General features: G+C 43.2%; 1 protein-coding gene across 1 annotated transcript in view; it reads left to right on the plus strand.

Moving 5' to 3' along the window:
- Positions 1-14,655, plus strand: part of TEP1 (telomerase associated protein 1) — a 132,456-nt gene that overhangs the window by 93,763 nt on the left and 24,038 nt on the right. The window contains exons 34-40 of the mRNA XM_073631315.1: positions 312-597; positions 1,238-1,355; positions 9,517-9,641; positions 12,637-12,736; positions 12,835-12,990; positions 13,925-14,134; positions 14,218-14,374. Coding sequence (XP_073487416.1) covers positions 312-597; positions 1,238-1,355; positions 9,517-9,641; positions 12,637-12,736; positions 12,835-12,990; positions 13,925-14,134; positions 14,218-14,374 — 1,152 coding nt within the window. The remainder of the gene's footprint in view (positions 1-311; positions 598-1,237; positions 1,356-9,516; positions 9,642-12,636; positions 12,737-12,834; positions 12,991-13,924; positions 14,135-14,217; positions 14,375-14,655) is intronic.

The raw sequence follows: 14,655 nt of genomic DNA on the forward strand, positions 1-14,655 counted from the left end.
TGTGTTCAACATAGACAGCCCCAACAGCGACAGGCAGATCTTGGAGCATATGTTAGGGTGGTATGTCTTTCTGTTGTGCTGCTTAGGGACCATTTTACCACTGGGTGAAATTTTTTCTGTTATATCCCTGGGGAAATAGAAACAGGTGCATTATATAATTTAAGTATTAAAGGGGTACTAAGTAGTGTACCCCCAACCTAAAGAAAGGGCCTGATGATGATAGGAATATCATTAATGGTGAAACAATACTTAATATAGCCCACCAGATTAACATTTTTCCAATAATTTTGTCTTGGTCTTTTACATTTAAGAAACTGCCATATCAGAGAAGATGTCCTCACTCTCAGCTGCTCAGGATGAGATAGAAACTAATGAAATTTCGGAGCCACCTGTAAGGGAATTCAAGGAGTTTATTGAGCGATCCTTGTATATTCTTACCCAGAATCCTTCACTGTTTTATCAGTTGGCTTTGAACGAGCCTGATACATCACCAGTGTGCATTCAAGCACAAGAGATTTTGGCTGACTTCAAGAGCCCTGCATCTGAGCTCATCACAGCATGGAACAATAAACCCGACTCCACCAATGTCTGTTCCAGGTCTGAAAATCTCTCGCTCTCGTTCTCTCACTCGCTCTCGTTCTCTCACTCGCTCTCGTTCTCTCACTCGCTCTCGTTCTCTCGCTCGCTCTCGTTCTCTCGCTCGCTCTCGTTCTCTCGCTCACTTTCGTTCTCGCTTTCTCACTCGCTTTCATTCTTTCTCTCTCATTCATTCTTTCTTGTTCTCTCTCTCTCGTTCTCTCTCTTTATTGTTCTCTCTCTCTCGTTCTCTTTCTCTCGTTATCTCTCTTGTTCATACATTCTCTTTCTCTCTCTTGTTCATACATTCTCTTTCTCTCATTCTCTCTTGCATATATTAAACTTTTTTAGCGTATTTTATTATATTATTCATGTACATATCGCAAATTTTATGTTACAAAGTTCTGGGGAGAACATACACACTCTGTACATGACATTTGCTAATATTGATAGATTTTATTTTTATTTTTTGCATGCTGCTTGGCTCTAAACTCTAGAACCTCCAAAACAATATATGTGCGCACACACACAACAGATGATGATGATAATACTTACAAGAGCTTATAGCCTAGAGCAAAAGCTTACAAAAAAAATTTAAGGATAGCCTGCTTAATCGCTATGCTTTATTCATTTTAAATCAGAGTTGTCTTCTCTATCTCAGTAAGTCGTTGGATGTTCCTTCTACTCCGGGTTGTGTTGGCCTGAGTGCAAAGGGAGACATGGCAGTGCTGGGCACCAGTAATGGTTCACTTCACATCCTGTGTACAAATAGTGGCGAGGTATTGGATTTGTCATTTTCTTTGTCTACATTCGTTATTAGATTAGTCCAATCATGTTTAATATTATAAATTAAAGTGTAAATAAATGCTAACATAAATTCTGTTGTTTTCTACCTTTCTGTTAAAAATACTATTCAATATGTTTTGTTATATCTGTTTGAAAAGTAAAAAAAAGCCTGCAGTGTAAATAAGGAAAGTAAAGGGGGACTTTGTAATTGTAAAACACTTCCTGTCCTATAGTAACAATGCTGCTTCTCCGTAGATATTGTATGGCGAGTATTGTAACCCTGGGATAGGAAATGTGTTGTGAAGGATCTGAGAAAAAAGAGAACTAATGCAGCCAACACATCTAACGTCTGGGAAGCTGGAATAAATTGAGCATAGATACTTAAATTCCCAAATAACATTCTTAATTACACAATGAAATGCTTAATTTAAACTATGCAAATGAAAAACACTTTAATTAGCGTCAGGCTTATAAAACATGATTACTAACACATACAGTCCCTGTATATAAGAAATCTGACCTTGTAAGGCATGACTAATAAGGCATATAAGGCCTAAACAATGCTGCTAATAGATTAAGGTTAGAACTTCAAGTTTATATCCAGCCAGAACTGGAAGGTTTAGAACCCTAATAAGGTTTTGTACTGCTACCTGGGGTGCTGTAAGAAAAGTTTAGTCTTATTACCTGTCCAATGTTGACAATGTTTAATCAGACATTAAGTGAAGGTAGCTCCCAAAATCGACACTAAAAACAAAAAAAAAATGTTTTTTAGCAGGTTAGGGAAAGACTAAAGCTTGCCATACACTATACGATCTGATTGTACAATATCTGTAACATATTCTTTGGATTTATCATAACCATGTAATATGAGGACAAACCTAAACAATCCATCAATGTGCATAAAATCAGGCAGGCCGGAAATTGTACAATCAGATTGTATTGTGTATAGTCACTGTAAAACCCCTGCCTGATTTTTATTCCTATCTGAGTTTGTTGTGGATTTACCCTCACTTCCTGTCTGATAAAGCCAGCAGAACAGGAAGTGAGGATAAATATCTTTAACGGACTTCCTTTACTAACAGATGTACAATATACAGTGATGTGTTCCAGCAGCGGGGTGGGGACCCATCCCGCTCCTGGAACAAGATTTAGTTGGGCTGATCGCTTTACAGCCATTCAAAGGAAGCTTTGTATTTTGTGAATGAATACAAACTTAACTCTGGTTAAGGCAGAGATTGTCATCCGCCTACCTCTCCACCTCAGCCAATCAGAGGAGGCAGTACGTATTGTTCAACCTCAATCATTAAATGAGAAGGGCCCTCTGATTTCTCTTGTATTAAATTGCATTGTAACTGTAAAGTTTGCCTTAGTTTTGTAAAGCTGTGCACAAACCATATTATTAATAATAATAATAATAATAATAGTATTAAATCGTTCAAATACATGTTAACTGCTTTACCTTTAAAAGAGTTTGCATTTTTCCAGCTTTTTTTAGTTGTACACTCACCTTAGAAAGAGGTATATCCTGGTTTAGCATTACTGCTGTTAGTCAGTATTACTACCTTCTGAATTGGCTCTCTGCTCATTGGACAGAGGTGATTATGCTGATTTATTGTATAATGATCAGGCTGGAGCCATAGAGGTGATATAGGCAGGATTAATAATACAGGACTAAGTGTATTACCTGCCTGGAAGAGTGCATTGTGGCAGAGGTGTGTAAATTACACAACTGGCAATACAGAATTACATATGCTATGGCAGGTAAACTGCTCACTTAAAAGGGAAGTTACTCTCTGCCACATTCTAAGCTTAATCTATCTAGCCCTGTAAAGAAAAAATTGCTTTCTTTATCTTACATCATGGGACACAGAGCCATAGTAGTAACTATATGGGTATATAGGCACCTTCAGGTGATGGACACTGGCATACCCAATACAGGAAGTTCACTCCCTATATAACCCCTCCTCCTACTAGGAGTACCTAAGTTTTTTTGAGGAGCTCCGCTGGAGGGATCCCTGCTGGATTTAAACAGCCTCCACAAACCGGATCCATCCAAAGTGCCACTGAGGCCAAGGTGGATGGTACCCGGGCCTCGTATATGAAGCACGAGATTTTGACTGTAATGCCTCTCTTTAAAGGCTGGACCCCGGGACCCAGGGCTTTTTGGTCATGCTCACATTACCTAAAGTTTTCCTGAGGGGTGCTATACAGGTCCAAGGGAGTGGAACCCTGATAAAAAGGGACCCGGTCCTTGAAGGTTTGCCAAATGCAGCCTGCCGTGATGGGTGAAGTTTGGATCTATTTATTACAGCAGTATCCTGCAGCGAGGATAAGGTAAAGAAAGAAGCCTAGGAACTGTAAAAAGTCCACCTATGGTTGTTTCTTCCATGAGTAAAATGTTGTGATGCCTTAAAGTCTCCTAGAGGGAGTAAATGCATACCTGAGTACGTTGCTTCTCAGTCAGCTCACTGTCCCAGCTATAACAGCATGTGTGTGAAGTCTCAGCAACCAGAAGGGACATCCAGAACAAAGTTTTCAACAGCATGTTCTTTTCCCCCTGGGGGAACTAAGGGGCTGGGAGGTACAACAGAAGTTTATACTCCCCCCCCCCCCCCCTCACGGGGGGGTGTGGTGGCGGCTTCCCTATGGCTTCCCTATTTTGGCATTTTTTCATTCCCCACAGAAGCCTATAAGTCTTTAAACTTCCCGCCTTCCACTTTCTCCTCTCGTGGTCTGCACTGACTGAACAACGAATGCCGCGCGCGTGCAGACTATGGCCAGTTTTAAACAGAGGGGGGGGCGGCTGTGATGAGCGGAGGGGGTGTGGTTTAAGGGCGCTGTTCTGCGTGCGGACATAGGTCCACGAGGAGCACACGGCACAGGTGCTAGGGATGCAGTGAGAGACAGATACAGATTTGAAACAAATCTTTAAAAAAAAAGACGCTTCTCAGCAAAGAACTGAAGTCTGAAAAGCACACAGGACACAGGAGCGCTGGGGCACGTAAGGTAAATGCATACAGGCATTTCCAGTACAGGAAATACATTTTACTCAGCACCAAAGCTGAACTTTATTAGTGGCATTGTTATTTGCTGGACTATTGCTCAGCAAGTTGTGCATTTACTTAGTGCCTCTGCTTTTTGCTCAGCACTATGGCTCCCAAAAAAGACAACTCAAAGAAGGTACCAAAAATTCCACCCTCAGGCGCTGGGAACTCCAGTCGTGCCACCACACTGTCATCGTCTCCTGAAATACCAGATTTGGCAAGCCAGGGTGAGTCATTGGAACCAATTGGTGGTGCGGCTGCTTCTCACATCTCTGCCCCTGTATACATGACTGAAGATGCCTTTTCCTCCGCCCTGCTGGGCCTAGAGAGAAGATTAGCGGCTTTAATCGCATCCTCCATCCAAAAGGATAGGAAGCGTATTAGATCCCCCTCCCCTACCTTAGACCCTTTACCAAGGGGACAGTGGGTAGAGGATGAGGTGTTACCCTGAAGCGATCAGGAGGAAAGACAAACCGATTACTCCTCTGCGGAGGAAACAATGGTGGATGAGCCCTTTTCAGCCTCGCAATCTGAGAAATTGCTGGTACAATCTCTTATTGAGATGGTTCGTTGCACTTTCAAGCTACCCTTAACGGAGTCAGCTGAGAGTTCGGTTTCTTCCTTGGGTTCCTTAAAACCTTCACAGCCTTTGCATGCATTTCCTGTTCATGTATTACTAGAACAGCTTATTTATGCTGAATGGGATCAACCGGATAAGCATTTTCTTCCTCCAAAGAGATCCTTAGCTCTCTATCCGATGGAGGAGAAATTCACCAAAAAATGGAATGTACCAGCAGTTGACGCTGCGATTTCTAGTATGAATAAAAGTCTAACTTGTCCAGTAGACAATGCACATATGCTTAAAGATCCAACAAATAAGAGGTTGGAATTCCCGTTAAAATCCTCTTTTTCTCTGGCAGGTGTGGTTACTCAGCCTGCAGTTGCTGCAATAGGCATCTGTCAATCCCTAAAGGACCAATTCAGACAGGCCCTTAAAGAGGTTCCTATACAGCAAGCCCGGGATATGGCCGAACTACCAAAAGCATGCTTTGCCATAGATGCGTCTCGCCTTGCGCTTGTGCTAGTACCCATGCGTAGGATCCTGTGGTTAAAAAATGAGTCAGCCGAAGCACCATGTAAAAGGCTCCTGACTGTTTTTTCTTTTCATTGGGACAGGCTATTTGGGGATGATTTGGACAAATATATCCAAATGATTTCTAGTGGGAAAAATATTCTTTTGCCAGTCAAAAGAAAGACTAAACGCCCTTCATTTAAGCGGACTCTTTTTCCTGCGCCAGGGGCATCCGCCTCTAGGTAGTGGCGACGGCCTCTGCCGTCAGACTTCAGAGGAAAACCTCAGGGTCAGGCCCAAGCACAAAAGAAGTCCTGGGGCCGGAAACCTGCAAAACAGAATTTTTTAAGCCTCATTATGAAGGGGCGCCCCCCCTCGCCAGGGTGGGGGAAAGACTTCTGCAGTTCTGCAGAAGTCTGGCAAGAGGAAATTCAGAACAGATGGGTCATCTCCACTGTAACTCTGGGGTACAAACTGGAATTTCAAGACTTTCCACCGTCTCGTTTTCTGAGGTCAAACGTTCCCAAGGATCCAGGGAAAAGACAATCTCTGTTTCGAGGCACTAGACCGATTGATGGCTCAGGGGGTGATCATACAAATCCCCACAGAAGAGCAGGGTTTGGGGTTTTATTCAAACCTCTTTACAGTACCAAAACCGAATGAAGATGTCAGACCCATTCTAGATCTAAAGAATCTAAATCAGTTCCTGAAGATCCGCTCCTTTCGCATGGAGTCGATCAGGTCAGTGGTTTCTCTCTTACAAGGAGGAGAACTTCTGGCATCCATCGACATCAGGGATGCATATCTGCATGTCCCTATATTTCCTGCTCACCAAAGGTTTCTGCAATTTGAGGTAGAACAGCAGCATTTCCAGTTTGTAGCCTTGCCCTTCGGACTAGTTACAGCACCCGGGTGTTTACAAAAGTCCTAGCCCCACCTCTAGCCAGGTTAAGGGTACATGGTATAACAGTCTTGGTGTACCTAGACGATCTATTGCTAATAGACCAGTCGGTGGCTCGTTTGGAGCAAAGCATACACATTACAACCAGTTACCTGGAAAATCTAGGTTGGATTCTCAACCTAAAGAAGTCTTCCTTAAAACCCCTAAAAAGGCTGGAGTACTTGGATCTGATCATAGACACAGCCTAGAAAAATGTGTTCCTGCCTCAGGCAAAGATCAATTCCATAAGAGAGCTGGTGCAGATGGTCAGGTCGGAAAAAGATCCCTCTATTCGCCTTTGCATGAGGTTGTTAGGAAAGTGGTGGCTTCATTTGAAGCGGTTCCCTTCAAGACTGTTGCAAAACAATATCCTGCCTGCTTGGAACAAAACAATTCAAGCTTTAGACTTGCCAATACGGCTGTCCCCAAGGGTGTCCCAAAGCCTCAGTTGGTGGTTACTAACCCAGAATCTGCTGAAAGGAAAATCCTTCAGACCAGTTATCTGGAAAGTGGTAACGACAGATGCCAGCCTTCAGGCTGGGGAGCAGTGTTAGAAAAGACAACTGTCCAGGGACAGTGGTCAAGAACCGAAAGAGCCTTGCCCATCAACATACTAGAGATTCGGGTAGTGCGTCTGGCTCTAAAGACCTGGACTTTCAGGTTACGGGATTCAGGATCCAATCTGACAATGCCACAGCTGTGGCCTATATCAATCACCAAAGGGGCACCAAGAGTCTCGCAGCGCAGAGAGAGGTGAACCATATTCTAACTTGGGCAAAAGGGAATGTTCCATGCCTATCGGCAGTCTTCATTCCGGGAGTGAAGAATTGGCAGGCAGACTACTTGAGTCGCCAGCAGGTCCCTTCACCCCAACATTTTTCAGGCTGTTTGCCACAGATGGGGGACTCCGGACGTAGATCTTCTGGCGTCCAGATTCAACATGAAGTTGGTCAACTTTGTGTCCAGGACATGGGTTCCACTCGCATTCGGAACGGATGCGTTGGAGACACCATGGGATCAGTTCCCACTGATTTATGCATTCCCCCTATTCAGTTGCTCCCATGACTTCTTTGCAGGATCAAGCTGGAAAGAAAGACGGTAATTCTGGTAGCCCCGGCGTGGCCCAGAAGGTCATGGTATGCAGAAGTCGTAAAGATGGCAGTGGAAGATCCATGGTCCCTTCCACTACGGCCAGACCTGCTCTCACAGGGGCCGATATTCCATCCTACCTTACAATCTCTAAATGTAATGGCTTGGCTAATAAAACCCACATTTTGAAGAAACGTGGGCTTTTCGGGTCAGTTATCTCTACCTTGATTGATGCAAGGAAGCCAGCTTCCAGAACTATATATTATAGTCTGGAGGGCTTGTGTTTCCTGGTGTGAATCCAAGGGTTGGCACCCGCAGAAGTACAACATAGGCAGAATTCTTGCCTTTCTACAAAAAGGGGTAGAGATGAAGCTGGCCTTGAGTACTCTCAAAGGCCAAATCTCACTTGCTACACATTCTTTGGTCCAGGATTTTATGCAAGGGGTGATGCGGCTTAATCCGCCAGTTAGACCTTCTTTGAACCCTTGGGACTTTAATTTAGTTTTGTCAGTGTTACAAAAACAGCCATTTGAACCGATACAGCATACTCCCTTAGTCCTTTTGACAAGGAAGGTAGTATTCCCGGTTGCTATATCCTCAGCAAGGAGGGTTTCGGAATTGGCTGCTCTTTCTTGTAAAGGGTCATATTTGATTATTCACGAGGACAGAGTTGTGTTGCGTCCTCGTCCAGATTTTCTGCCAAAAGTGGTCTCAGGTTTTCACCTGAACCAAGATATTGTCCTGCCATCGTTTTTTCCAAAACCTTGTTCCAGGGAAGAGAAGTCACTACATTGTCTTGATGTAGTGAGAGCGGTCAAGGTCTATTTAAAGACGACTGTTCAGATTCGGAAGACTGATGTCTTATTTGTGCTGCCAGAAGGTCCTAAGAAAGGACAGGCAGCATCGAAATCCACTGTCGCTAAGTGGATCCGGCAAGTTATAATTCACGCTTATGATTTAAGGGGTAAGATTCCACCTTTTCAAAACTCAAAGCGCACTCTACCAGAGCGGTTAGTGCTTCTTGGGCAGTGCGTCACCAGGCCTCCATGGCTTAGATCTGTAAGGCTGCAACTTGGTCTTCAGTACATACATTCACCAGGTTTTATCAGGTGGATGTGAGAAGGCATGAGGATTTCGCCTTCGGGCGCAGTGTGCTGCAGGCAGCAGTATAGGTCCTCAAGTCTGGAGGTGCTCTGCGGGTTGTGTCTCCCGCCCCTCAATTTGCATTGCTATGGGACGTCCCATATAGTTACTACTATGGCTCTGTGTCCCATGATGTACGATAAAGAAAATAGGATTTTTATAACCGCTTACCTGTAAAATCCTTTTCTTGGAGTACATCATGGGACACAGAGGTCCCTCCCCTCTTTTGGGGTTTAGGTATATTGCTTTGCTACAAAAACTGAGGTACTCCTAGTAGGAGGAGGGGTTATATAGGTAGTGAACTTCCTGTATTGGGTATGCCAGTGTCCATCACCTGAAGGTGCCTATATACCCATATAGTTACTACTATGGCTCTGTGTCCCATGATGTACTCCAAGAAAAGGATTTTACAGGTAAGCTGTTATAAAAATCCTATTACTTACATGTTCTGCAGCCGCTCCAGTCCGGTCTCATGCTGAGCTGTCAGCGGCAGCTTCATTGTGTGGAAGTGTGCAGGAGAGAGGCAGCCGACAACGGAAGCCCCATAATAACAGTATGGATGACGTCACTTCCCAGGCATTTCCCAGCTGTTGTCGGTTCTCTCCTGCACACAGCATCTGCCGCTGGAGATCGGAGTGGCTGCAGAATAGGAAGTACAGCAATGTTTTTTACAGGGCTAGATAGGCTTAAAATGTGGCAGAGGGTAGTTTAGCGTTAGTTAGATTTTGACTAAACTTCCACTTTAATTCTCACCAGCATTTTCTTCTGATTAGAAGAGTGGTGTGGACATTTCTGTGTCCCTATACAGGGCTGTATGGAGTATTTTGTTTAATTAGACTACCACCCCCTTTTATGTTGTGTTGCAGGAAGTCAGAACACTGTATAGTGGCTGTGACGGAGTATCTACCTGTACGTTCATTTCTGACACATTACTCTGTATTGGCTCCTATGATGGAATAATGGAGATCTGGAATATAACAGATGGATGTCGGTAAGAAATATTTCTCTTAAAGTGGATGTAAACCCTCACATATACCCAGTGAAGTGAACAGCTTCAGATGATACACAGAGATGAAACAAATATCCCTACATAAGTTTTACATGGATAGCTGCTGTCTTCAGCGTTATACAGTATACTGTTTAGAAAGTTCAGATCATATTAGAAGATTTTCCCTTCCAGTTCAACACTGCAGTGAAGTCTGGGCATACAGCCAAGACAGCTGATTGGAGGAAGGGCACACACCCTCTCTCCTCATAGGTAGAGACTTTCAGATCTGTTTATTAAATAGTTTTGGGCTCTGCTAACCTATTTATAGCATCCTCTCCAACACAAAATCGAGGCTGTTTATATCACATGTGATGGAGAACTTGTCAGAAGTTATCAGGCTGATAACAGAGGAACGGAGCAGGAGACAGCTACAGGACACAGTGCTTTGAAGAGAGCTAAGAAAACACTACAGATATATTTACCCAGCTCAAATTTCATGAATCAGGTTTACATCTGCTTTAAGGAAAACTATAGTGGTTGATGATGATTTTTTTTTCAGATGGATTTTTAAATAAAGTTTATATGTTTAAACTGTTCTTTTTATTATGTATGCAACCTTTGATTTACAGATAAACATTTAAAACGTGACAACGTATTCATCAAACCTCTATAGTTTAGCTAAAAATACAGCTCAGCAGCAGCTGATTGCTTTGCAGCTCCCTTTGCCTGATTGAAACCTCCTACTAAGCCATCCAATAAGCAACAAGACACTGCTGTTAGGAAGGGTTTCTTTCAAACTGAACTCCAGCCTGAGCTTGTTTGGCTGGACTTCTCCTATGGATCACAGGAGTGCAAACAGTTTTACACTCCTGTGACCCGTTTTCAGCAGAGAGCGGGCTGAAGTCCGTTCTCTGCTGATGTCACCAATTTCAGTCCAGGCACCGCGTCATCCCGACCACAGAGTCTGGATCGCCCACATGCCTGGACTGACACCCGTCTCAACCCCTCAGCGAGCCGCTGAGAGCCTGAGATGGCCGATCCACCCCTTCCGCAGCTCAGCGCTCCAATGAGCGAGGAGGGAGAAGAGCAGAGAACCTTGACTGACAGTCTGCAGCTCTCTGCTCTTGGAGCTCTGAAAACTGAGTGATCGACAGTGTTAAATCGCAGTGCAGAGGAGCCGGGGGACAGATGCTGCATCCACCTAGGTGAGTATGAGTGGGGGGAAAAAAATCCTTTACTTCTCTTTTAAGCTGGCTATAGATGCATCAAAAATTTGCTGGTTCAGCAAGGATTGGCCAAATTTCGATCTATGGCTGTTTCTGCTACAAAGAAGTCAGTCTAATGATCGACTTCTCTCGAACAGGATTGTTGTAAAATTTTCATTTGATCACCGCATGCAGCTAATCGGCTACAGCTCTGACCGTTGTATTCTAACAGTGGAGGAGTCCCCCTTGTCGGAATAGAATAGCGCAGCAGGGAGGTTTTCTCTGTCCACCTCGATTGTGTGGATGGGGAACCAATTTGTTTTTGTTTTTTTGATTAGCCCACTGGCTGATCAAAAAAGACCAATCCATCTATGGGCAGCTTTACATTCAGTCTTGCACAGTTGTACAGACTCCTTTCCTGTGCTGAGTGAGTCAAGTCATAAACTTTTTCTAGGTTGGGATAGGATTAGAACTCCTGTCAGGTTTCTGTTACCCGGAAAACCATTGGTGACATTTCCACGTGCTTCCTGTTCTGCTGACAGTGATTTTTCCAACCAGAAAGTGAGGAAATCTGCAACTTGCACACAGACCGAAATAAAAATCTGACATAGAGTAAACAAAAGTTAAAACCTACTAATGAAAAAAAAATGTCTGTTTTGCTGTTGCAGAGTTCCCTTCACTTCTTGTTTGGTAAAACATTAGGACAGGAAGTTAGGGGAAATCTCTCTAAAGGAGCTACTGATAGCACTTACAAACTGACAGGAGTGCTAACCCTTCCCAACTTTAAAGCTAAACCTAGGAGAAAAGGTTTTAGCAGAACATATACTTGGAAGTTGCTCACTCTGATTTCCCTGCACATTGTGAGCTTTTCTCAGTGTTCCTTAGAAACTGCAGCATGTCAGATAGAGCTTATTTTATATCCTGGCTGGAGAACACACAGCATCATCTAGCTCTTTCCTCCCCATCCCTACTTTGCCTGGCCCGCCCCTCTATTTAGTGGATTTCAGTTCAGACTGGCAAATACCTTTAATTTTGATATTTGCATAAGCCCCCCCCCCCCCCAACCAGCACTGCTTGCAGGTTCCTAAAAGGAGTACTGGGTGCGGTTTCCAGGAAGCTGTGTACAACACCCTGCTGGTCCACTCTCCAGGTTTGAGTTAAATATATCATTCACATCTTAATAAGGGGGATGGCATAACCAGGGAAGCAAATAACCAGAGAGGTCAATAACATTACTATGCAATGTTTTATATTTACTGGACTGAAAATAATGCAAATTAGCTGTTTAGTACTGTTTGTTTCATTGTTATAAATACCTGCATAAACTATAAAATAGACTAAAAATCTAATAAACTCAGTCTAAAGCTGACCATGAACTGCGGACTAAACGAAAGAAATCTAACATGTCCCTCCATGCACGCTTATAGAGGGGTTGGACAAATCCCTGCCATCTATTGTATTCCGACAGCTATGATGATATCTGCTTTCTTATTATGTCATGGATTCTTACAATAGCTATAACTCCCCACCATATTATCCTAACTCCTGTCCATGTGGGAATTTTTAACATTTTTGGCCATCTTAGTTTCTTCCAGAACTTTCTGTGGCATTCTTCATAACATTAAAAAACTTCTCACTTACAATGGCCACAGCAGGTTTACTGATATATAGTACTGTCAGGCTCTTTAACTCTCTGGCAGCCATCAAAGAATAAATGCATACTAATGAGTATTGCAATGTATGTTGTTCATAATGCGATTTTTCATCCTTTTTTTTTTTTTGCTTTCTTTCAGTTTACACAGAATTGAAGCACATCGGCGACAGGTCACAGGTTGCTGTATCAGTGCAGATCACAAACAGCTAATCACTTGCTCTCTAGACTGTCAGCTGAAGGTGACTGTGTCTTATTAAATGTATTTTCATGTCTTATAGGTTATGTGAACAGTACTTTTTCTCACTACTGTTCTCCTTTCTCTTTTTTTTTTTTCCAGTCATGGGATACCAGCCGCTATTCGTTGTTAAGTTCCACCTCTTTCTTCAGCCCCCTCAACTGTGCTGCGTTTCACCCCAGAGGTCATGAAGTAGCAGTTGGTTCCTGGGATGGGAAAATATCTGTGGTGCGATTGGAAAACTGGAAGAGGAGTGCAGTAAGTCACAATTAGGGGAATTCAAAACAGCCCTAACAGCACTTTTCTGGTGGTAGAACTACCTGCACCTAACTCCGACAAGCATTTGTGCCAATGTTGGTAACACTACAGACTTCTGTGGAAAATTCAGATAGTTCTTACTACTGTCCTATTCAGAACCTTTCACTATGGCAGTGACAAATTCATAATGAATTACCACCAGTTCTTAAATTAGGAATCTGGTGGTAATTAGGACCAAGTCTGATCTGGCACACAACAGTACAACAGTACTCAGAGCGGGTCATGCCTGTGCTGGGAAGCTGTCTTGTATGTACCATGCTATATGCACAGCCCCATTTAGCTGTCGGGCAGGAGATGCCTCGGTCAGAAGTTAAATGAGGATACAAGTGATGTCAAATGACTTGCCACTCACTGGGTTGGTGGAGACTGATGGCGAACTGAGAGACTAGTTTCTCATCCGGTCTGCTTTAATTTAGATTGACAGCATACGTCAGAGGGTGGATGCAAAAGTTGCTATTGGACTATTCAATAGCTCTATGGATCCACCCACTGACATGCACGGTCAATCAAAAGAAAGGGGACCTGGTGGGGAACTAGTCTCGTTATCAGGCTCCACCCACCCCAGTACAAAACTCCTCGGCCATGTGCCTGTCTGTGACGGGTGCAGTGGCCAGGGAGGGAATGCACTGAGGAAGGAATTTCCAGTGTGGACAAACCTTTCACAGTGCAGCCATAGACAAGTTCATATATATCTCTCTCCTCTCTGTGAACACGAATCAGGTGCAATGAACAATTGTGGCGCAACAATTTGTTGCGCCACAATGGAATTCTACGACACCCTTTATGAATTCCCCTGAATAAACCTATTGTATACACTATTCAGCTTCATTAACTATGTATGAAAGATTGGTAACATGGTCCTTATCTGTTTTAGGTTATGCAAGGTTCCTCTTCAGTAAGAACAGTGTCCTTCTCCATGGAAGGCAGTGTTGTGGTCTCTGGTTTCCTTGATGGTTGGGTGTCACTTTGGTCATGGGAAGCACAAGTTGAATTATCTAGATTTAGAGCTCACAGTGGCTCAACTCTGACTGCTAACTTTCTTCGTCATGGGGAATACCTTCTAACTGGAGGAGAGGATGGCAAGGTGATGAACCACATTCTGATTCACAATTAATTTAGGAATAGAATCTTAGGGTATATAATAAGCGTGTGTATTTTCATATACAGGTACAGGTATCATCTGGAGGTCTTGGAAAATTCCATGGACGTGCCTGTGTAAATAATGCAAAGTCTCCAGTGCTTTCTCTAGCCCTGTCCCCCAACAGAGAACTGCTGGCTGTTGGATATCATTCTGATTCTGTTGGCGTCTACAGTGTGGCTACTGGTAAGGGAGAGACAAAGCATATATATATATATATATATATATATATATATATATATATATATATATATATATATATATGTAGCAGAAAAAGCATACCATTTTGCAAAGCCAGAAATAACAAAAATTGTTGGTTTAGTTGTATGTGAACTTAGTAGGGCAAGGTACAGTAGGTCATGGGTCAAAATAGGGCAATATCCCTACATATATTACCCATCAATAAGTGAAGATCCCAATAACATATTAGATAACTGTCATCATTAAAGAATACAAATCAGTAAATC

Source organism: Aquarana catesbeiana, linkage group LG01 (genome assembly GCF_042186555.1).
Source record: "Aquarana catesbeiana isolate 2022-GZ linkage group LG01, ASM4218655v1, whole genome shotgun sequence".
In the NCBI taxonomy this organism is placed as follows: domain Eukaryota; kingdom Metazoa; phylum Chordata; class Amphibia; order Anura; family Ranidae; genus Aquarana; species Aquarana catesbeiana.